Genomic DNA, 24,956 nt, shown 5'->3' with positions numbered 1-24,956 from the left:
GTCCCGTCGTGTCCTGTCGTTTGCGAGTTCCAATTCCAAATTCCAGGCCCCTTTTGGTGCCGATCTCCTTGTGCCGGCAAAAGTTCCAAGCTCCGCCGCCGCCCTCCGGCTATTATCAGATTGTTATTCGCTTCATTTCCATTGTTAACTTGGCCAATGTCTTCGTCGAAGCATCTCCCGATCAACAACTACTCCTGAACATATATCAGGTTAGTCTTATCCCTCTACACCACCGAGCTTTGTTCTTTAGTTTGGATTCATTTTGTTTCTTAGCTTAAAACTGCTTAATACAAGATTCCATTTGATTCCTTCGGAGTTGGACTCAATTTCTGGATAACTTATTGCTTGTTCTATTATCTCAACCCCTACCTAGGCCTTTTGGTTTGCTACTTAACAGTTTTTTTAATTTAATTAGCTTATACCGATTTTTTCACAATGTCCCTCGTCATTTCTTACTCTCACCATTAAACTGGCCTGCTATTAATCACTGCACATAATGGTTACAAAGAGTTAATATCACCATGACGAGGTCAAGCAATTCACCACATTGGGTTGTTACCTTTTCCTGTAGTTGATGTGCCATTTATCCGGAAAGACACTAGTCACCTGCTACCACTCAGCTGTTGTTTTGAGGCATTGAGTGTGCTTAGACTACTCGCATCATCTTTGCTTCTTTTGTACTTTGCCCTGAGTCTTGTACAACAAATTCACAAATTACCCTCTAAGATATGTTCACCCTCAGAGAATAAGGTGAAAAAATAAATGAATTTGTTGTAAATTAAAAATTGTTCTCTTCCGTCATTGATATATCTCTTCTTACAAGCAAAGAATGAATTCCATTGACGCAATATAATGTCTGTCACAAGATATCTATATTCATCTAGACAAAGTCATATCATCACATAGGCTGGCCTTGCATAATTCTACATATGAAACACTCTGGTGGTCAAAAAGTTTATAGAAAAATGAAATTCTTGCTGAAAATGTATGTACTCTTATCAGATGCGGTGTACCTTTCTGAGAGAGATTTCCTTCATCATCACAGGGTTCTTTAATAGGCTTATAAATTATAATATAGTCAAAATTTATGCTGCTACAAGGTCATTTGTATCGTAATGGTTTTGTAATGCTTATTTCAATGATGACAATGTATTTTAGGAGAACAGATCATCTCGCACAAATATAATGCCCATGAAGCATTTCCAGCAATAACTAGATGGTATTTTAGCAGTGATCGTAGCATCCACATGTAATAGAGTGTTGTTGGTGCTGTGCATATTATTCAATCAGCTGCTGTTCCTGAGCAGTCAAACCTAAGCAGTTGCTTTATAAGTGGGCTTCAAATTCCTGATCTTCTCAGTTATTTTACTGTTTGCAGTTTTTCCTGTCTCTACTGAAATGGTCTGTAGGGACAATCGCCCCAGTGATGAGATTTACAGCATAATCTGGAGTCAAGATTTCTCGCGATGCGAATAGTGTCAAATGATAGCCTGGTAGTGGATAGATCAGAAACAGAGCCCATCTTATCGCAGATTGCGGTTGTTGAGGAATCTGAGGACACTTCACATTCAACTGAAATTACTGAGGATTGTTTGGAGACTGCTGGTGACCTGCCAAGTGTTGGAGTCTACGAAATTCAATCTTTGTCACATGCTGAACTGTTCCAGTGTCGCATATGCTTGGACAATGAAGGTGTTGATTATGCACTTAGTTTTGTGTAAACCATTAAGGAAGATAATGATGAGAATTTGTTTTTTTCAGCTACATGATTGGAATTACATATATCCTCGGAATTATTCTTTGTTACTGCACTAACAGCTGGAATTTGGTAATTTTTTTTCAGGAGAAGATCTGATTGCACCCTGCCATTGTAAAGGAACACAAAAGTATGTCCATAGATCATGTCTCGATAACTGGAGATCAACTAAGGTGAATTAACTTATATACATGTTATCTACAAATGGTCAGTGGCATGTCCTAGAAGTAGCCAGAAAATTAGATTCTGTTTGAGAACTTAAATTTTATTCTCATCAAACTCAGACTGCTGTATAATTAGTTTACATCAAAAGATCACCAAGAAATGCATAGAGTACTTTACATTGGAAGTCAGAGTATCTGGAAAGCATATACAAAGTTATCCATTATGAAGAACTAGTATGTCATAAAATACCCTGTGCTCATAGCGCATCTGCTGTTTATATTTATCTATGTAACCCTTGAACCTAAACAAGGTACTTTATGCTTGTTAGCCCTTATACCATTGAAGGAAGTGATAAACAATCTCATGAAGTGTTAATTCCATGTTTGTGAGATCCTTTCAGTTTTACCAGATGCAATGAGAGTGTTATTTTCTTTATTTTTATTTTTAGGTTGCTATACTCTATTTCTTTTTCCTTTTCTTCTGTCTTATAAATTATTCCCTCATATTTAAGATTCCCTCCATGTATCTGTGGAGATAGTTAGAATTCGAAACTATCCTTTATTGAACTATTTTGAGTCTTTGGGTGATGTATTTTTTTTTTAATCAGGTTGCTTACTTGCTTTCTCATCGCAGTAATTTGGGATCAATATTATTAGCTATCAATTGACATCTCATTAGTTCATTGAGTTTGGAAGTTTTTGGCATTAACAACCGTTCTTTGAAGATAAAGAGATAACATACATTGAAATTTTCATTAATGGTTGTACTTTGTATAAGACATGTTGTCATCTTCTTGGTTTTGTAATGTTGTTAATGTGTTTGTGGCTCCATTTTCTAGGAGGGATTTGCTTTTGCTCACTGTACCGAATGCAGGGCAAAGTTCATATTACGGGCAAATGTCCCACCTGATCGCTGGTGGTTGAGATTAAAATTTCAGTTCCTTGTGGCAAGAGACCATGCATTCATTTTTCTCGTTGTCCAGTTGGTATGGACATAATTTCTTTTCGCCAGATTTTCCATTCTGCCTTATGTTCCTACCAGTATTGTAGTTAAAAGGTGGTGTATAGTTTATGGTACAGAAGTTGGATATAGCTGTACTTCTCGTTTATGCTCTTCTTGCTTTATATTTATTTACCACTTGTTTAAAACCTTAATTCAATAGTCCAAAGCTAGATAATTCTCAAAATAGTCCAAAGCTAGATTTGCAATGCCGACAGGATATGTTTCTTCTGTACTGCCATCAGTAAATTACTATGCTTGTGATGGTGGTTTTACCGTAATGAACAAGAAGACATTGAGGGCCGTCAACAAGAGCCCCCATAAGTTTCTCAAATTAGAAGAGCTTCACACTTACTGCCAAGCACAAGATTATCTTGAATGTTTGCACCTTTTTCTTTTTTTGCTTCAAAACGGAGCTTTGGGAGTGTTAATGAGTTAAGTTTGTGAAGCCTAGAGCCATTTCATTGTTGTTCTTATTTAATTGTGGTTACTAAAGATTTTCCAGACTGGACAATTTCATTAATGTAAAGAAAAGCAGAGGCCTGACATCTACTGGTTTTTTTTTTTTTTTTTGATAAAGTAAAATAATGGCATGTACTAGCATTTTGTTTAGAATTAATTCTTTATTAATGGTTTTCGGCTAAGGTGTGAGCAAGAGTATCTTCTTTGGGGTCTATCACCATAGCCTTTTCCTTTAGCTATTATGGTATGTTAACAAAATTTCATTTAAAAGGGCATGGGATTCATTTCATGGAGAAATAGTGTGCCCAAGATTCGAAAGATTCTTCACCTGCAATCACTCGATTATGCTTCAATCCAAATTAGCTAGGATCAGTTATATGATTCTTTGCATCCATCAAACTTATAAGATGCATTACAGTTAGACTGTCTTTTATGTTGGTCAACCGACTGCAGTCCTGCTTTTATCCAGGTTTGATATTGGATCAGTTTTGCTGCATAGGTGAAGTTTGTTTGTTATAAGTAGGTTTAAAAGGTTAAAGACCTTGAAATTTCTTACATTTTTTTTTCTGGTTTCTCTCATCTGTTCAATATTTCAAGCCTCTCTAATGTAGGTAAATGAAACATAGCTAATTTGGCAAATACATTGTGTAATACTAGGTCACTTGGCCCTCCAATTCCTATGAAGTCATTTTTACAAAGTTGTCCATTTTGTTAAGAAATATATGCCCGCTTATTCAGTGGCGAAGTCATGATTTACTAAGAGATTAAAAAGTGAAATAAGTAAATGCATGAAAAATCCAGGGGATTCATCATCTACTATATAAATTAAAAAAATAAGTTTGACCTTGTATGGGGTTTGGACTTCAGATGAACCCTTTTGCACCCCCTTAGTTCTTCCCATGCCCTTATACAGTTTATTGTTAGAGCTAGACCGTGCTTTTCCTTTCAGAGATCTTCCATAAGGTTAGACCTCTTGGTTGGGCAAAAAGCATTGTGCAATTCTTTCATCTTTATCGTGGACCAGGCATGCCCTTCTTCTAGTCTTTCCTATTATAACGTCAAAGAGTTTCCAAAGTTATTTATGCCAAGAAGCTTGGAAGTGAATCTGCGTTGAGCATAGAATGTACAAAACCTAGGCAGGAAAGCTAAACCTAGGAGCCAATGAGATATATATAACTCTTGGAGTTTTTTTTCTGTATGATTGCAACTTATTGATATTGTATAATGATATAACTGTTTCCATGCATATCAATTGTTTCCAGTAACTGTCCCTGCTGATTGTTGAATGAACAATTATCACAGATTGTAGCATTCTTAGGTATACTTGTATACAAATTCTATGGAGAGGAGCTAAGGGAAATGTTTGGCTACCGAGAGCATCCATATGGCTTTTATACAATGGCAGGTATTTTCTGACTTGATCCATCAGATTAACCTTCGTTAGAACTTGTGGACCATTTAATGCTATGCTTGTTGGTTTACAAATCACCTTTTGGTTACATCGTCATTTTGTCAAAAAATGTAATAATATATGAAGTTTTGATCATTGACCTTTATAAAAACTTTAGCTGTATAGTCCTTGTTGATGTGAAGATTTATGTGCCATCAAACGGCTTCTTAGATTCGTCCTAGGTTTGCTTGGTTTAGAAACCGTTTGGTTGTGGGAGAATTTGTTTCAATTTCAGTTTCTTCTTTCTGGAAAAAGTTGTAAATGCCTTGATTTGTGTTTAGGAGAATAAACTGACTAAACATCTTTAGATACTATTGTTCATCTTGTATTCCTAAGATACTTAGAACAAAACTTTGAAGAACTTGGTAAGACACAATAAAGTTTAAGAACATTTTCACAACTAGAAAATTAAAACTAGTAGAGAAACTAGAATCAGAAACAAATTAGAATTTCTTAAAGAAGATTGTTGTCAATCTGTGTTTAAAGAATCTTACTGATTTCAACAAACTTTGTAGAAACACGAAGTTACCAAAGTTTAATGAACCAGTGAAGAACAGAAGAACATAAATTAATTCACAAATCTAAAATCTGTAACACATACCAGAATCTAGAAAAACAGAAAGAAGATCAAGCTCACTGAATGCACAGTGTCCCCTTAAGGAAATTATTCCCCTCTAATATCCGAGGTTTGATTTGGAATATGTCCTCCCAGGATAGAATGATCTCAATCACCAGTGTATTGATACCCAAAACGCTGATGTCAGCGAACCACTCAACGGCAATAAAGTACACTTAGAATACTAGATTTAGTAAGTCCAGAAATTGGTTCTTTTAAAATAAGAGGAAATCCATCAATTTATAGAAAGCAGAGGGTAGTGTGACAAGGTTCTTATTGTGCCTTACCGGAAAGGTCACAAACCTTTGAAAAGTCACAATCTTTCGAAAAGGTCACCACCTTTCATAAAAGTCACAACTTTTGATAAAAGTCACAACTCTTCATAATAGTCGCAACTTTTCATCAAAGTCACAACTCTTCATAAAAGTCGCAACTCTTCATTTTCTATTCACACCTTTTAAAATCCAACAATCCCCCGCATGAATGGGGAATGACTCCAAGACAAAGAAACTGACAAGTATGTGTACTTTACAAGCAAGAATTAATTGCATCTGGATAAGTAGGTTTCCCCTTGGACTTTCCATAGTGAACATATGTCGGATATACTCGGTCAATCGGTAGATGCGATATCTTTGAATCGTCGAGCTTTGGTGTATACCTAGACAACCATATGTCACACAATTAACCCTTTACCGTTTATGGTTCTTACGATTGTGTTTGTTTCAACTATGAACACCTTCTGGTTTCGTGAGTGTATAGAGAATAGGCTTTTGACAATAATTCTCTTTGAAGCGGCTTACACTTTACACCCACATAGGTGATTTCTAACCGTGTTATCGCGTAGATACACTATTTGGTCAAATCTGCCAAACTTAGCAAATCATTAAAAACATTAAGATTTAGTAACTCATTAACAAGCCTTAATGTTGTATCTTTGTTCCTGAGCATTGCCTTCATCATGAGAATGGATTGAGTTTGTTGACAATGCCGAACCGTCAGTCACAACTTTGTTTTTCTCCTTGAATCTAGCTCTTGGGATCTCCAGTCTGCTAGATAGAGTTACCGCCATGATGACTTGTCCTAAGCCGTAAACCCATTCCCTTAGATGATCTTTAAACTTTCTCTCTAGTTAGGCCTTTTTGTAAGTGTATCCGACACATTATCCTTTGACTTTACATAGTCAATTCTGATAATTCCACTAGAGAGTAGCTTTCTAACGGTATCTTGTTTATGTCCTATATGACGAGACTTTCCGTTATACATCATTCTCCATGCCCTACCTATTGCATCTTGACTATCAAAGTGTATGCATACTAATGCCAATGGTTTGGGCTAAAAAAAAATATCTATCAAGAAATTCCGGAGTCTTTCACCTTATTCACCGACCTTATCTAGAGCACCTAGCTCAGAGATCACTGTAGAGCTAACGATACATGTTTTTTTTATTTTTTGGAATATTTCCAAGAGACTGCTCCTCTACCAAGAGTAAATACATATCCACTCGTGGATTTCACTTAATTTGTCCGGTGATCCAATTCGCATCACTATATCCTTTCAATACTGCTGGATATTGTTATAATGCAAGACATAGTTTTATGTATTTCTTAAATACTCCAAAACTCTTTTCATTGTCATATAATGAGTTCAATTGGGATCACTCGTGAACCGACTTAGTTCATTAATAGCCAATTCTATATCTGATCGCGTACACTTCGTGATATACATCATACTTCCCAATACTCTAGCACAATCCAATTGTGCGTCACTTTTGCCTTCACTCTTTTGAAATGCAAAGCTCACATTTATTGGAGACTTGACAATATTGAAATCCAAATATTTGAACTAGTCAAGTACCGTTTCAATGCAATGAGAACGCGAATATGCTAAACATTATGGAGTTCTAAGGATTCTTATACCTAAGATCGCATCAACAACTCCAAGATTTTTCATTCTGAACTTGCTTTCTAGCATACGTTTAGTAGCATTTATGTCATTAGTGTCTCTATTAATGATCAACATATCACCAATTATACAAACAAACAATGACCTAGTGATTTTAATGTAAACACATTTTTCACTTCCATCATTTTTACATCCATTTACCAACATAGTTTGGTCAAATATCTTATGTCATTGTTTGGGCGCTTGTTTTAGTCCATAAAGTGACTTAACAAGTTCGCACACTTTCTTTTCTTTACCAGGAACCACAAAACCCTCGGGTTGTTCCATGTAAATTTCTTCCTCCAATTCTCCATTTAAGAGAGTTGTTTTCACATTCATTTGATGAATTTGGAGGTTATATACCACATCTAACACAATTAACATCCAAATGAATGTAATTCTAGTTACTGGCGAGTATGTGTCGAATAGATCAAGACCTTGTTTTTGTCTTGCTTTATATCTGTCAACAGTTCCATCAACTTTCATTTTCCTTTTGAGGATTCACTTTTTTTTTTGATAACCGAGAAATTCGTCTGTGACCCGCCCTTTGAACTAATCACATCCTTCTAAACTCGGTGGATAATGGGCCCGCCCCTCTACCCTTCTCCACTTAAATACCGGGCTTCGCTTTGCATGGTGTGGGACTTGAACCTTGAGGATTCACTTTTAACCCAAAAGTTTATTTCCTGGGGGAAGATCAACCAACTTCCAATAGGATTGCTCAAGATTGAACCAATCTCACTATTAACACCATTTGTCCAAAAGGATGAGTCTACAGAAGACACAAGAAATGTTACAAAATCATATTAAAGGAAAGTAGATGTCCTTTGACATTTACTACACCTCGAAATCTCTTTATTAAGTACATTCTTCTTTTGTTCTTTCCAAGGTCGTTTAGACCTTTCACTAGACTACTCAAGTCTAATATTACAGTCCACTGTCTTAGGTCCTATTTTAATCCTTTTAGGAATAGGAATTTGGACTTTGGCTAGACACCCCCACACTTTGAAATATTTCAAGTTGGATTTCCTTCATTTCCATTTCTCATATGGAATAGAATGTGTCCTGGAAAAACAAAAAAAATTTATTGCTTTCTTTATGAAAAGGCAAAACTTTTTGTTGTTCCCTTTTGCAGTAAGGATAGGTCCTCCACACAAGTTTTGTGGTAAACCAGAACTTATAAGTAATGTATTGATCATTTCCTTCAAAGTTCAGTTTTTTTTTCCCATTAGATTGAGGTGAATAGGGCAGCAATTTGATGGATAATTCCACTTTTCAAACATATTTCTGAAAAATGAGATTTATACTCTCCATCCCTATCACTTCTTATCTTTTTCCCAACTGATTTTCAACTTCAATATTATATTGTCTAGACGTTTCTATTGCTTCATCCTTACCATTCAGCAAATAGACATAGTCGTTTCTAATGCAATTGTCAATGAAAGTTACAAAATACTTTTTTCCACCACGAGATGGTGTTGACTTCATATCACAAATGTCAGTGTAAATCAATTCTAAGGGATTATAATTTCTTTCAACAGATTTATAAGAATGCTCAGCATACTTAGATTTCACACAAACTTGACATTTTTTATTTATTGCACTCAAAGTTAGACAAAACTTCTAAGTTGATCAGTTTTCCTTACAAGGTTTTGTAATTGACATGTCCCAAGTGTTCATGTCACAAACAGTTTGACTAAAGCAAGTAAGAACAAATAAAAATATTGAGTTTGAAAAGCTCTCCGCAAGGTACCTTTTTCTCACAGATATTTGTTCCTATTTCTTACAATTTTGTATGACACAAACATTGTTTAAAGTCATCACCTTGTCAAATGTCCTTTTCAGCAGGACCTTTCCGTAACTTTCAATTTGATTGTTATAGAACTACCCATGAACAAAGTTTAATCAGGTCCAATAAAGGCAATATAGTCCAAATGTTTCTTTTACAAAACATAACGAATAACTATTCACCAATATTCATGTCTATGCAAATACTTTTATTATAATAGACATATCTTTTTATGAAAAATCACAACATTTTAAGTGACACTTTTTCATAAAAGAACACAATTATTTTGAACAAGTATATATATATAATTTGGTAGTTTCATACTAGTCACATCATATACTAGTAATAGAGAAACTCAACAACCACAATACCGAATATACTCCAAGAATTTTGTGGGTCTAACATAATACAAAAGTATCATTGAATTTCATATTTTTTGCTCCAAAATTAAATTAGACACCAAGTCTAATTTTATCTTTATCATAAGCAAAGAACCCCCATACTTTAAATGTGATCTCAAAAATATTTTTCAAGTATTTGAAAATAGTTTTTCCACATATTTTCCCAAACTATCAAAATGTCATTGGCAGTATGAAACCTCTTTTGGAAATATTATTCTCAAAAAAGAATTATATTGCTTCAATTCTCTTTGACAATCTTTACATAGTGTCAAAGTTCATTCCATAGAGGCACAAAATCACAAACTCTAAGTCACTGGTATTTTTCCCTCTATCACAAATAGACATACCACTTTGTATTTAGAATACTAACAATAAAGACAATTTTTTTTTTGTACAATTTGTTTTTATATAACAGTGAAGTTTATAGAAAGTCAAAAGTACCACATTGACTTATTATGTGAAGCTTTCATGTTTTTCAAACCAATTGCATAGTCTGATTTATCCAGAGTAGAAACTACAGAAGTTTTTAGTCTACAAAAATCAGACACAATCAAATTTCACATGGAGTACAAAACTACAAAAGTTTTTTTCATCTCCAAGCAAAATTAAACATATTCTTTATCACATAGAAATGTTTTTATTTTCAATAGCCTTCCAACTATAACATTTTGACATACTATTTTATCAAATAAAAATATGCATCTCTCATTTTGCAAACTAAAGAATTTTAAAGGCAACACTATTTGCCAAGCAAAATTCATTCCACAATATATGGTTTGCAGATCTTTTTCCAAAGATACACATGATAAAAAATCAAAGTTGTTAACTCTTAGAATCTATTTTCCTCCTTAGACAAAATAATAAGAAGGTTACCTGGTGTAATCTTTAACCGGAATACCACCACCTTTTCTATACATTCTCACTTCGACCTTGCTAAACAAAGCACCGAATTCTGGAGAAGTAATGCATTAATCTTCTACTTCCATGATCTGTTTCTCTCAATCAGTAGAATACAAGAAATACCAACAGTATAATAATTTCCTTAAGATTGTTGTTCATCTTGTATTCCTAAGATACGTAGAACAAAACTTTGAAGAACTTGGTAAGACACAATAAAGTTTAAGAACATTTTCACAACTAGAAAATTAAAACTAGTAGAGAAACTAGAATCAGAAACAGATTAGAATTTCTTAAAGAAGATTGTTGTCAATCTGTGTTTAAAGAATCTTACTGATTCCAACAAACTTTGCAGAAACACGAAGTTACCAAAGTTTAATGAACCAGTGAAGAACAGAAGAACATAAATTAATTCACAAATCTAAAATCTGTAACATATACCAGAATCTAGAAAAACAGAAAGAAGATCAAGCTCACTGAATGCACAGTGTCCCCTTAAGGAAATTATTCCCCTCTAGTATCCGAGGTTTGATTTGGAATATGTCCTCCCAGGATAGAATGATCTCAATCACCAGTGTATTGATACCCAAAACGCTGATGTCAGCGAGCCACTCAACGGCAGTAAAGTACACTTAAAATACTAGATTTAGTAAGTCCAGAAATTGGTTCTTTTAAAATGAGAGGAAATCCATCAATTTATAGAAAGCAGAGGGTAGTGTGACAAGGTTCTTATTGTGCCTTACCGGAAAGGTCACAAACCTTTGAAAAGTCACAATCTTTCGGAAAGGTCACCACCTTTCATAAAAGTCACAACTTTTGATAAAAGTCACAACTCTTCATAATAGTCGCAACTTTTCATCAAAGTCACAACTCTTCATAAAAGTCGCAACTCTTCATTTTCCATTCACACCTTTTAAAACCCAACAGATACTATTGAATGTATTTTTGGAAAGAATACACTGGGGGAAGAACAATAATTCAGTTTTGGGGAATAGGGTGGAATTACAATGTCGGTCGATAGGAAAAGGTGCTGGCAGCTTTTCAGTTGTTAGTTTTAGTTCTTTGTTTTGCTTTCAAGAAAGCTGGCCTTACTTTGCCGCATTCAACACAAAGATATATAAAACGGATTCCTGCCTCCAGGAGAGAGGAAAGGTTTACCATGAACTGATCAATGAGAATACTTCTACAGTGGTGAATTTGATAGGTGATGCCTAGTTGCTGTCTTGTTAATAACCTTGTTGATCAGAAGTCATGAACTGTTGTCCCCACCTGCTATCATTTGAGATGTTAACTTTTTTATGATTATCATTTGAGATGTTAATTATCAAAACTATGTGAAATTGTGACACCACTTTGATAAAAAAAATAATCAACATGATGGCAACAAATTGGATATAAAAATACTAATCACCTATTGCACAATGAAAAGAGAAGTGTTGCCTTTTCAACAGTTTAATACATAATTTCATTGTGGACTTCATGAAGAACAAATCACAGAGGAAATTAGGGAGCCATATAGGTAATGCCATTTTGTTGGAATCAAATTAATTCCACTATAAGTCAGTTACCCTTATCTCAAAAAAAATATTAATTCCACAATAAGTCCTTCAGCAGATTATTGAGCTGTTTAATTTGATGGACTGTTCTTAGTTTTGTTCCCAGCTCAAGGTCTCCATCCCGTGCATAAGTTTCCACATTCTTAGTTATATTTGGTATAGTCTTTGCAAAATTTTTTTTTTTGGATAGGATCTTCATATAACTATCATAACGGAAAACCATCTATTGCAAGACAATGTAACATAAAAAAACCAACATCCAAAATAACCAAAGTTCAACATTGCAACATAAGAGAAGGCAAAAAAAGGGAAGTTCTTGGTGACTTCACAGGCAATCTAGAAAAGAGAGGTTCCCTTTCCTTTCTTGTCCTCACCAATTACAAAATGCTTGCACCTCTTGCTTGGGTGCTGTGAAACATGTTTGCAGCCTTGGCATTGCAACCTCATCACGATCTTCTTTGTGGTCTTAGCATTTTTTGGTGGAAGATGGGCTTTGTCTGACCACCATAACCAGACTGCTTCCTGTTATAACGATGCTTACCCCGAGCAGCCAAGCTGTCTTTCCCCTTCTTGTATTGTGTGACCTTATGCAAGGTGTGCTTTTTACACTCCTTGGACTTGCAGTAAGTTTTCTATGTATTAGGAACGCTCACCATATTCAAAGGCCGAGAGGTTAGACAGAAATAGCAGAGAGCACAATCTCCTTTCAGCTGGTGCCCAGTAAGGGATCTTTTGATTTGATTAGATATATATATACCATTGTAAGGATAAGTGTCAGATGTAGAAAAATCTCCAGGTTCAAGGAATCCCTAATTTGTCTTAAAAGACAAACTATTGAAAATTGGAAATGAGTATAGAGGCTTCATACCTGATCCTACTTGTTTGTGATGGAGGTGTTGTTCTTATTTCATGCATTGACAAAAACTTATTGTTTATGTTCACTTAAAACAACCTGATATGTAACAATTAGTTAGATGTTCAAATGATTAGACATGACACATCTTTGCTCATGGAAGACGTGTCCTAGATAGGAAAGCAGGGAGGCTGAGGATAGGGTCGAGGGTTAGAGTAGGTAGTCAAGCAATTTTGCCCTTTCCGGTGGGTGAGCATGGTTCTAGCTTAGAGCACATTGTGCTCCCTCTTCTACTTATAAGTACATTATTATTAGTCTATTATTATCTTATTCTCCAATGATATTATTGTTGTTGTTTCTTTTACTTGGGGTTATCTTTAGTATTTTTGTTGTCAGTAGTTTTCTTTTCTGCATTATTTTCATCGTAGCTTTTATTCTTGTATTTGTTAAATCTGTTCTTTTGAAAACGCTTTTCTTGAGTCGAGGGTCTATCGAAAACAACCTCTCTACCTCACACAAGGTAGGGGTAAGGTCTGCGTACACCCACCCTCCCCAGACCCGACGAGAATCTCACTGGGTATGTTGTGGTTGATTTGCTCAAAATAAGGAAGGACCACTTGAACCTTAGTGGAGCTCAAACTGGTTGAAAGTGTACTCATGAGTTATCATCTTTACTTGTCCCTTTTTGTAGTTGAAGCAAGTGGGGCAAAGAGACCATGTCTACCGACTACCATACTAAATGCATTATTCAAATGCATGGTGGAAGTTATGATCCTTAGTACTATATCAAAGTTGTTGGCTCCTTGAGAAAAGTTAGGTGATGAATACAACATGTCTACTTAGTCAATCCTCTAGTTTCAAGTTTCCTTTATTTTAGACCTTTTATCACAAAGACCTGTTTATACATTTTCTTATTTACTTCTAAATAAACTGTTATCTTCATATGATTAAAATGTGGAACTTGTAGATGCATTTAGGGATATCATCATTGTCTCTGTTTTTAGTGAGGTCTTGTTTTTTTCCATGATGATTTGCCATTAATGATGGTTATCTGTCAAGAAAACCCTAACATAGAAATTCTTTCCTTTACTAATGGATATATACATGAAAAAGGTAAACATATATCTCCTATGCCCTTCCTTAATGGTATGGAGACACTTGGATACATTGATTGCAATATACAATATTTTAAAATTTAACCATTATGTGAGGTGATCATGAGATGAAATGTTTTGGTCAACTAGTTCAAGAGAATACAGGAACAAGAGGAAAAAACAATTCTGAGATGTAGGTCTTATGGTTCTCGTATTTCTTTCTTATTCACTAGAGTTGAATCTATGGAAAGTTTTACAGTAATGTTACTGTTCTATGGTTGGGTGCAGTACCTCCTGTATCTTTAAGTGATCGTAAGCAATCAAGATATAATGCTCTCTTATTTTTCTTAATCATTTGAGATCCAATTGATAGTATGGGATGTTTATCAAGAAGAGAAGACCGACAAAGGAAAATGTGTGCGGTCTAATGCAGCCATTCTAATAATGTTTGGTGGATTAGATGTGTTCCTGTGATTTATTGTGCCCTTCAAAATGATTTGTGAGCCTTTACCCTCATTAACTTGCCAACTAATATGTCTTCTTTGATTGCAGTTTTGGCAATTGTACTGGTGGGTTTGCTTTATGGTTTCTTCATAGCAATAATTTGTGGACAGAGAATCAGTGAACGCCATTATCATGTCCTTGCCAAAAAAGAACTCACGAAGGTGTTGCATCTACTGCTAAGACACAGACATGCTTATGCATCATGGACTTTGGCATTATTTTGTTTATGCCCCGTCCCTTTCACCTTTAATAGTAATGGGGTTGTTTGGTTTATGGCCTAGTTATACGAGAATTATGGTCCGAGATTAATTATACGGTGAATAACTATGCAAGGATTGATGGGGTGAATAATAAAGTAGGAATGCGATGAATATAGATACATGGATTGTTAATGTAGTTAGATGCTCATATCCATGTATGCTTATACAGGTTTTCATATCCTACATTCTATATTCATAGATTCTTGTGTAAGTTAAACCGAAATTTGTATACATTTGTTTGATTTCTGGTTTCAAATTCTGCATGCTGCATAGCTCATATAATATATGTACTGATATAATATTTGGTTTCCGGTACTAAATGTTGTATAGATTTTACATCAGAAACCAAATGTTGTTTAATTGATATGGAATTTTATATGGAGATCAAATGTTCATATATTGCAAAACCAAAGGACCCCCACCACCCACCCACATGTTTAATTTGCTTACACTTTTATTGTTGTATTGACAGGAATATGTGGTAGAAGATCGGGAAAGGTTAACGAAAGATGTCCCAGAACTTGATCCTAATCACGTTACAGAGCTAAGAATGTTGGGGCTCTATTGAGATTCATGGCAATCTAGGTAGGTACTCTAGCTACAATGACATCTGATATTTATACGCTGAAGTTGCACATTAATTTTGGTCATATTGACATGTTTGGTTGCACACAATTATGCTACTCCACCCTTTCACAGTATCAGGAACGGGGACAGAAGGCTAATCTGAAAAAGAAAAATTCTGAAGTGATGCTGAGCTTGTTTAATTATCAGTTTCAATGTTTTAGTTCAAATTGTTATAAGAATGTGAAGTCGAAGTAATTTAACTCATATTAGATTAGAGAACAGACCTCTCTATAACATCATCCTTATATAACAACACTTCACTATAAAAGCCAATTTTTTCTAGGAACCTATCTTTTATGTTATATTTTACCTCTATAACAACTTTTTACCTATAATAGCAACAATCAACAACATACCCAGTATAATCCCACAAGGTAGGGACTGTTTCAGTTAGACCCTCTTCTCAAGAAGAGATGAAAAGTAAGAAGTAGCAGGATATTAAGATAAAGTGCTTACTTTTGTTCCACTTATAGTATAAAGAATGTTTTTTAGAGGAGGAATTTTCTTTATTGGATTTGATAGGACACCATGAATTAGTTCTAGGCTTTTGTTTGGTTGTGGTGATTTTTCTCTACAAATATAGTTGCAGCACATCCCTAGTGTTTTCAATACCTATGTACCAATTTTTTTTTACCACTAAGCCTTGGCGATACATTCTTATCGCACAACACCTCGGATGCGAGCCTTTATTTCACCCACCCTGCTCCAATACGATGTGCGACATCATCATCAATCTCCCCATCTCCCTAGATTATGGACTCAAGATACTTGAAGCTTCTTTTCATGGTATGAATCGGGTATCGTTCTTCACTTCCACCTCTGTCTAATGCATCACGTCACTGAACTTGAACTTCAGGTGCTCTATTTTAGTTCTGCTTAACCTGAAACCTTTTGACTCTAGAGCATGTCGCTAAACTTCCAACTTATCGTTAACTCCAACTTGTTTCTCATCAATTTGTACTATGTCATATGTGAATAGCATACATTACGGCACCTGCCTTTGAATGTGTCGTCTCAATTCGTCCATTACTTAGGCAAATAGTAACAAATTAAAGGTTGATCATTGGTGCAAACCCCATCATGACTGGAAAGTGTTCCAAGTCACCTTCCATTGTTCTAACCGGGTCTCGACTTTAATAATAGTAAATTTTGACCCTTAAAAGATGGAAAACTTTTGGCTAATGGAATACAAATATGCCCTAATTGTCAAATTTACACAACCTCCATTGAAGGATAGACAGTGAAGAAGAAAGAAGAAATGTGTTTGATCTTATTATTGGAATAGAAAAAACTGACTCAATACAATGAATCTGATGCATATATATACACCAGTGAACTTGACATTTTCTAACTGTATTTCTTACTAACTATACTAACAAACTCAGCTTGCTAATTACTCAAATACCCTTCTTACACATCATCATCATCAAGTTATCCCTATTTCATTACTCCCCCTCAAGCTAGTGGGTGCAAAAACATTCAACACACCTAGCTTGCCAACCAAATATTCAGCTTCAGGGGCACAAACTGGACCATGCCACAAAGGGCAAGTCAGGCTATAGAAAGCTGGAACAATGAAGGCAGTGGCAGTACAGACCAAAGCAGATGGAGGATTGTCCCAGCAGTGATTTGGTGGACCATATGGAAGGAGAGAAATATGAGATGCTTTGAGAGAACTAGTAGTCCTTTACACAGAATTAAAATGAACTGCATAATCACTTTTTGCTATTGGTGTAGTTCGGAGTATGTAGATGATCCTATAGCGGTTAGAGATATCCTAGGTCCTTTGTAAGATGAAGTAGGATCTAGTTTAGTTTTGTTTTAAGTACACGCTATTGTATGTAGCTCCATGATGTAAGTTTGGGATCCCAGCCTTTAATGCTAAATATTAATACACAAAACTGTTACCTTTGTCAAAAAAAATATATCTGCAAGTTGTTCCTTAGAGGTCACATGCACTGACCTCACCATACCTTCTTGTATTTTCTCCCTTATGAAATGACAATCAATTTCTATGTGTTTTGTCCTCTCATGAAACACTGGATTGGCTGCTATCTGTAATGCTGCTTTGTTATCACTAAAGATCATGACTGGATCAGTTATTTCACTCCCCAACTCTTTCATCAATACAATCACCCATACTACCACTGACACTGCATTTGCCATACTCCTATACTCTGCCTTTGCTAAGCTTCTGGAGACCACATTTTGCTTCTTGGATTTCCATGATATCAAGGAATCACCATGCTTGACTAAAAAACCTGAGACTCCTTGTGTTAGGGCATGATGCCCAGTCTGCATCACAAAAAACACTCAACTTGTTTGTTTTATGGCTGCTCAACAAGATCTCAAGTCCTGGTTCTCTTTTAACATATCTCATCGCCCTGATTGCCGCCTCCCAGTGTGATTTTTTTGGCTGATGTAGGAACTGACTAAGTGTTTGAACTGAAAAAGCTATATCTGGTCTAGTTAATGTGAGATATAGCATTTTTCCTACCAAGCTTTGATATTGTTCTATGTTTTCAAAAAAACTCATCATCTGCTCTTCCTATTGAGTCATCCAATTCTTGTGTTGTAAGTCTCATGTTTGCCTCAAGTGGTGTCCAAGCTGGTTTAGCACTTCCTAGCTCCAAGTGTGAGATGATTTCTAGTGTATATTTTCTCTGATAAATCAGAAACCCTTTTTTTGATCTGCGTAACTCCATTCCAAGAAAGAATTTCAACTCACCAATGTCTTTGATCTTAAAAGCCTTGTGTAAAGAAGCTTTTGTTTGTTCAATGAGAGCCATGTTACTTCCTGTGACCAGCATGTCATCCACATAAACCAATATCACCACTATATCTGAACCTTGTCTCTTGATGAATAAAGAATGATCCAAACTACTTTGAATAAAACCTGAATGAAAAAGTGTCTCACATAGCTTCAAATTCCATTGCCTACTTGCTTGCTTAAGACCATATAGGGACTTTACTAGTCTACACACAACTGACTCCCCCTGACTAGGAAATCCCTCAGGCAATTGCATATAAACTTCATCATGTAAATCACCTTGCAAAAATGCATTATAAACTTTTAAGTGATGAATGCATTACTAATCTTTCAATGAAAAAGTTTTTAATCACCATAGTATGTATCGAAAAATATTTGGTCAAAATGTTGGAACTTGGACCTATTATTTGTTAACTTAAAAATTATATCTCTTTTTCTATCAAATAAAATCTTTCATTCATAAACAAGATCAAACAGGTCGTATTTGCAAGGGTATACCAAAAGGTAAAGAATCTATAAAGAAATGATTCTCTACAAACTCCATTCAATCATCTATGAAGAACCAAAAGGAACTTTTTGTGTGCACCAAAAGAAAATAAGGGAACGACGACTACTCCTCATCTGAAAGAAACTCAACTTTACTCCTTCAAAATCTCTCTCCAAACTACCCACATTAATGTAAGTGGAACCACGTTCTTCTCTTTCTTCTCACTCTTACAACTCAACAACAAGTCTTTCATAGTTTTTGGCATTATCCATGGAGGGTGTGGCCCCGTGGTGGACAAGATGTGGGAAGGGAAGTTGAGATGGTTCGAACATGTAAAGAAGAGATACACAGAGGCCCAAGTGAAGAGGCGTGAGAGTTGACTGTGGTGGCCATGAGGAGAGGGAGAGGTAGGGCTAAAAAGTCTCAGGGAGAAGTGATTAGGCAGGACATGAAGCAATCTCAGCTTACCAAGGACATAACACTTGATAGGAGAGTGTGGAGGTCAAGTTTCTCTCTTTCGAAACTGTCAACCATATAAAGGCAGAAACCAATTTCCGTCATTTCTTCTGTCTAACTATACCTCTCAAACTATTTCAGCTCTTGAGAAGATCCACAGTGTTTACTGGCATTCACAATTGATAAGTTAAAGAACAATGAAGAAACAAATGGCTATTAATCTATGTGTTAGACTCACATAACAAACATGTGGAACGTAAATGAAATCCTCTTCTTCTCAATCTTTCTCGAGTCAAATTTGTCTTTCTAGCTACCAACCAGGTGAAATGCATAACCTTCGTAGGAGCATTAGTCTTCCAAAGAAACTTCCATGGACAAAAGGTAAATTCTATAGAGTGGTGGTTGGATTGACATTGTTTTATATGGTAGAGTGTTGGTTAGTCAAAAATAGAGCAATACTACAACAAATGAACTACATCAGATAATAGATAGTAACAGAAATCGAAAAACAAGAAACTACAAGAGTAGTCCTACGACTACTAATAAGAGCAACAAGACAAAGCACTCCTACTTATTAACTTTCTACCCAAATTTATGTCATCCACACTTTTGTATCTAAGGTCATGTCCTGAGTGAGTTGCAACTACACCATGTCCTATCTAATTACCTCTCTCTAATACTTCTTTGGTCTATCTCTAGCTCTCCTGAATTCATCCACAACCAACCTCTTACACCTCCGCACCTCCGCACCTCCGCACCTCCGCACCTCCGCACTAGGCATACATGCATCTTCTCATCACAATGCCCGAACCATCTCAAACTCGCTTTTCGCATCTTGTCTTCCACTGAAGTCACTCCCTCCTTGTCTTGGATATCCTCATTTTTAATCATATCTCTCCTAGCATACCCACATACACATCCATCTATTTGTCACTTTCATCTTTTGAATCTAAAAGTTCTTGACTGGTCAACACTCTCCCCAATACAACACAGTTGGTTTAATTACCACTTTGTAGAACTTGCTTTTAAGTGAAGGTGGTACGTTCTTATCGCATAAGACTCCGGAAGCGAGCCTCCATTTCATTCACCCTGCATTAATACAGTGACATCCTCATCAATCTCTCCATTTCCCTGGATAATCGACCCAAGAGACTTAAAATCGCCTCTCTTTTAGATGCCACATATATCATGACTCACTTTCACATTAGTCTCATGTGTCACATCACTGAACTTGCACTTAAGGTATCCGGTCTTGAGCCTACTCAACTTGTACCCTCTAGACTTCAGGTCTGTCCTCGAATCTCCAACTTAGCATTAACTCCATCACGAGTCTCGTCAAACAAGATTAAGTCATCCGCAAATAACATACATCATGGCTCCTCACCTAGACTATGTCGCATCAAAACATCCATCTCCAAGGCAAAATAAAAACGGGTTGAGGATTGATTCTTGGTGCAACTCCATCAAAACGGGATAGTGCTTTGAGTCGGTTGCTATAAAATTCCAAAAAAATATAGGGAAGGTTATTATCGAGAGGTTTGATACTAGTTCCCTAAAAGTTTTTAAGTGATTTGGAATCCCAATATAGGAAATGTTATGTTTAGACGAAGTGTTTTGTAAATTAGAGAAGGGGTACAACCAAGATAATATTGCAAGTGTTATGTCATTACACTAAGAGTTATTTACTGTTATTTTGAAACTAATATATCTCACATAATGTTACATACTTCATCAAAAAAACATAGATGTTACATAGTTGTGAGAAAACAGATGGCATATCATAATTGCACATCCTCATTTCTTGAGTTCTATTCTATATTTTAAAAATGTTTTCGTGTTTTACTTGTATTATTGGTACTATTTGAATAGTTTTGATTTTTGTATCCAATGCAGCAATTACCTCACCCTCACTGGATTATATATAGCTATAGTTTAAGCGGAAGGATATGGTTGTGCTGCCAAAAGATATTGAAGCCAGTAGAGTGTACTAACCCAAACAGGGCTTTTTGGAGGGGTGCAGATGCTTTTTATAATTTTTAAACCACCCAAACATCTGTTTTAGGTGAAACTTTCAGAATTGGTTTATTTTGGAAAGTGCTGCATGCCAAAAAGAGTTTCGGTTATTGAGTTAGTGTTTGGCCAATTTACTTGAGAAGGGCTTTTTTTACTTTGTTTTCTTTTTAGTCTGTTTCAAAAACAATGACACTTTCTATAAGAGACTACTTTTGTTCAAGACCTCAAAATTCAAGTTAATCCAACTAAGACAAACATTAAAACTGAAAGAGTGATATTATAGTGGTAATTTGTGTGTGTCTAATTTTTAGAAGTGTATCAAATTATTTTTAAAATGAACTTATATTATCTATAGATGTATCGTTTTGATGGTTTGGTAAATTTGAATTTATATATAATTTACTGACCTTAAATAGAAAAGTGTGGAGGACACAAATTAAGATAGAAAGTTAGTATGTAAGAGTGTGTACCTTCTAGTAGGGGTGTCAATGGTACGGTTCGGTCGATTATTTTTTAAAAATTATACCATCTCAATTTTTTGGGTATTTTATAATGTATAACCAAAATTAGACTTTTTAAAATCATCCAAATCATATTGGTTTCTCTTCTGTATCGGTACGGTTTAGTTAATTTTCATTTTTTTTACTTTTATAATATTACCTCAAAATATACTTTTAGTAATATATTTCTTTGACAATTATGTTCTTTAAGAAGCACTTTAATTCTTCACCAAAAAGACAAGAATGTAAAACCTTGTTGCCGTATTGTTTGATCTTAAATATTTAATAGGAGTGTTTGGATAGGTTTTGTTGTATTGTTTTATAGAGCATCTATTACAGTATCTTTTAATTTTAAACCTAATTAAGTAAAGGCTAATTAAAGAGCAAAGACCTAAAGTCGTCTAGTCACTAGAAGCCTAGGACCTAAGTTATATTAATATTGATAAATGTTATAAAATATATTTATATTAAATTTAAAATTTTGTTAATATATAAAATATATTTACACATATGTAAGGTTATTCGGTTTGGTTTGGGAATTTTTTGATTTTTTCATAAATAAAAAAGACCATCCCAATTATTCGGGACATTTATACATTTAAATAAAAGTCCACTGATTTTATAAAAAAAATAGCATAAATAAGTTCGGATAGATTCGATCGATTTTTCATATTCTTTTGACATCCCTATCTTCTAGTAGGTGGAGTGCTTTGTCTTGTCCCCTTACTAGCTATCCTAGTTAAAGTTAAAGAGGGTAATGATGTATTTTCCCCACAAATTGTAGAGAGATTAGACCTTCTTAAGTTGTCTAGCAAAGCTCATAGATGTCGAGGATACATATATAAATTAACTAGTAATTAGTTTACTTGATTTTATTGAGGCCTCTCTATCCTTTACACCCTTCCTAGAAGGTGGTATTGATTGTTTGGTGCTCTTTAGTGTGGATTGTTACTTTGTTGATTATGATAAGTTTTTCACAGTTTTTTTTTTTTTTTTTTTTTTATGACAAGGGAAACCCGTAGCTGCTACCCTTTAGGTGCGCACAGGGTAAAACTCCCGCTCCTATGCAATAGCTCGCAAACCACATAGGAGAGGTAACCCACACTAGGCAAGCCTGGTGCGACGAGCTCAACCCAGAAGGCAAATCCCTTGCTTTTGCTGGCAAGGGGTTTCGAACTTGAGACCTCCAACATGGAAGTCCCAAACTCAAACCACTGGGCCACCCCGAAGGGTATAAGTTTTTCACAGTTTACCAAACAAACTTTAACACTTTTTTTTAAAAAAAAGATATTGAAACTTTGTAAAGATATCATTCTTGTCAAGAGTGAATTTATTACACCCTTATAATCCTACGTGGCACATAGAGTATATTTCACTCGCTGAGAGGAGAAACAATATTTACTTGTTTAGCATTTTGTTTAATTTAAAATGTTAATTTTCTTTTTATCTATTTATTTTATTAGTATATGTTTTCAGTTCGTTCGTTCTCCTTTCTTTTAACCGGAAAACAGAGATTTCAAAGCAAATTCAGATTTGTATTTAGATGAGGGAGATCGAATTTAATGAGATTGTTGGAAAGAGAGATGAAAGCGGAGTGAGGTGGTGGAGAAAGATTGAAAAGGACAAACGACAGATGTGCCGGAGATATTGACGGCGGCGGCGACGACAGAGAAAGAATCGTCGGGATCAAGTAGAAAATACACCATTTGAGTCAGAGAGAATTTCAGTCTTACCAGATATAACACATTTTGATTTTGAGCAAAAATTAAAAGTAGAGTAGAGAAAAAGAAAATTAACCATCGGAAAAAATGGAAGAAATTTTGCGTAGCCATTGATTTGATAGTGTTTGGAGATAGCAAATGGTTGAGATTATGTTATAGCAGTGGTGGCTATGCTAGAGGATTTCTTTTTATGTTATAATAATTGGTGCATGTATGCACTTTCTTTCTTTCTTATGTTTAGGGTTCACCCAAAAATGAGATACTTTTATGACCAAAGTTTCAATTTCTGTTTAAAAAATGAGGTATTGATGTATTTTGTGCATTATTTTGGAAACATTGTGAGCTTATTTTTGCCGCATAAACATGTTGCCAACAGGATAACATTCAGGATTATTAGGCTCTACTCAGAAATGTGAAGTTGCGGCAAATACTTTTAAAGCTGATATGGATTATGTGATGTTAATTTAACTCATTTTATATGCAGGCTTCCGGTTTATCATTTCACACGACTCATGAGGACTGCGTCTGGCTAAACACTAAGCAATGCTTGTCGATTTGTTATACTAATTAAAACTTAGCTACTTATAATATATTTTCCCTACTCCCCTCTAGATTTGGATTTGATCTCTTTGTATATTATTCAAAGCTGTCATGAATTTGATGTTTGTAAAGTTCCCTGAGGGAAATATACCAGAAATTATGAAAAACACTTTCTGATTTGTTTCATTTACAAAGATTTAATAAAAAAGTTGTACACTGAAATGCAACTCCGAAGAGGCTAACATTTGGCCATAAATTCTCAAATATTAATGGCAAATATTATTTGGATTTACAATTCACCATGTGTTTGACATTTGTTCAATAATATGATTTATATTCATAAATTTAGAAACAAATCAAAGATTTGTATTACATAGCAAGGTAGAAATGTGAACATAACGAGAAGTGTCAATTGAATCTTCATTGCAACAAATAACGAGTAGTGTACATGACAGTGAAGCAATGTGATAGTTCAAAATGAGTGCATCAAGCAACTTTCCATACATCGTAAAGTAGACGACGCACATGACTTTATTACCCTAAACCGAATAATCATCATTTTTATCAACAATCATATTTTCATCATTGTAAACGTAAAAATGATCTAGGATTTGAATTCTTTAAAGCTCCCAAAATAATAAAAATTGGGCTAAATACTAGTTTTTTCCGGTATTTGAAAATTTGGATTATTTGCCAAAAATATTTATCAAATAATGGCAAATTGTACAACAAAAACTATTTGCCAAATTTTCCACCATTTTTTTTACTTGAGAAATCTATGGCCAAACAGATCCAGAAATGTAACAATTAAATAGTACTCCATTTCAAACGTGAAATGACGTAGTTTTGTAAATCTGCAAGCAGAAGTATTTAGCATGACTTGATATGATTAAAGCAATAATTAACCACTATGTATCTGATATAATGGCTATTTGTTATTTTTTTTAATTTCATAGAGAAGAATTAAGCCCTGAATTAAACAATGATTTCATAATCAACACCTCATGGAGAGATTTATGCACATGTCAGATCACAAGCATTCATCATAATGTATCAGACAGGGATAACTGTGAATAGCTTATCTCATCATCCATAACTT

General features: G+C 35.0%; 1 protein-coding gene, 1 non-coding gene and 1 pseudogene across 3 annotated transcripts; 1 reads left to right on the top strand and 2 right to left on the bottom strand.

Annotated features, from left to right (window-relative positions):
• On the top strand, positions 1-21,365 carry LOC125820697 (uncharacterized). 2 transcript variants are annotated; one of them, XM_049500119.1, is made up of 8 exons: positions 1-209; positions 1,379-1,692; positions 1,844-1,929; positions 2,760-2,906; positions 4,685-4,787; positions 14,532-14,644; positions 15,216-15,328; positions 15,443-15,461. In XM_049500119.1, the coding sequence occupies exons 2-7, from the start codon at positions 1,467-1,469 to the stop codon at positions 15,309-15,311; spliced, it is 771 nt and encodes a 256-aa protein (XP_049356076.1). In that variant the 5' UTR covers positions 1-209; positions 1,379-1,466; the 3' UTR covers positions 15,312-15,328; positions 15,443-15,461. The 2 variants fall into 2 exon arrangements, with proteins under 2 accessions (XP_049356076.1, XP_049356075.1); XM_049500118.1 differs by lacking the exon at positions 15,443-15,461 and adding an exon at positions 20,977-21,365 and having other exon boundaries at positions 6-209.
• On the bottom strand, positions 12,213-12,811 carry LOC125820699 (60S ribosomal protein L44-like; annotated as a pseudogene).
• Positions 21,366-24,875: 3,510 nt separating the features above from the next.
• LOC125820858 (small nucleolar RNA R38) lies at positions 24,876-24,955 on the bottom strand. The gene has a single exon (XR_007442548.1). It is a non-coding gene; the product is annotated as a small nucleolar RNA R38 (small nucleolar RNA).
• Position 24,956: the final 1 nt, after the last annotated feature.

This window comes from Solanum verrucosum, unplaced genomic scaffold (assembly GCF_900185275.1).
Source record: "Solanum verrucosum unplaced genomic scaffold, falcon-dt-bn FXZP01000117.1, whole genome shotgun sequence".
Taxonomy (NCBI): domain Eukaryota; kingdom Viridiplantae; phylum Streptophyta; class Magnoliopsida; order Solanales; family Solanaceae; genus Solanum; species Solanum verrucosum.
This window is presented reverse-complemented; position numbering and strand designations above follow the sequence as displayed.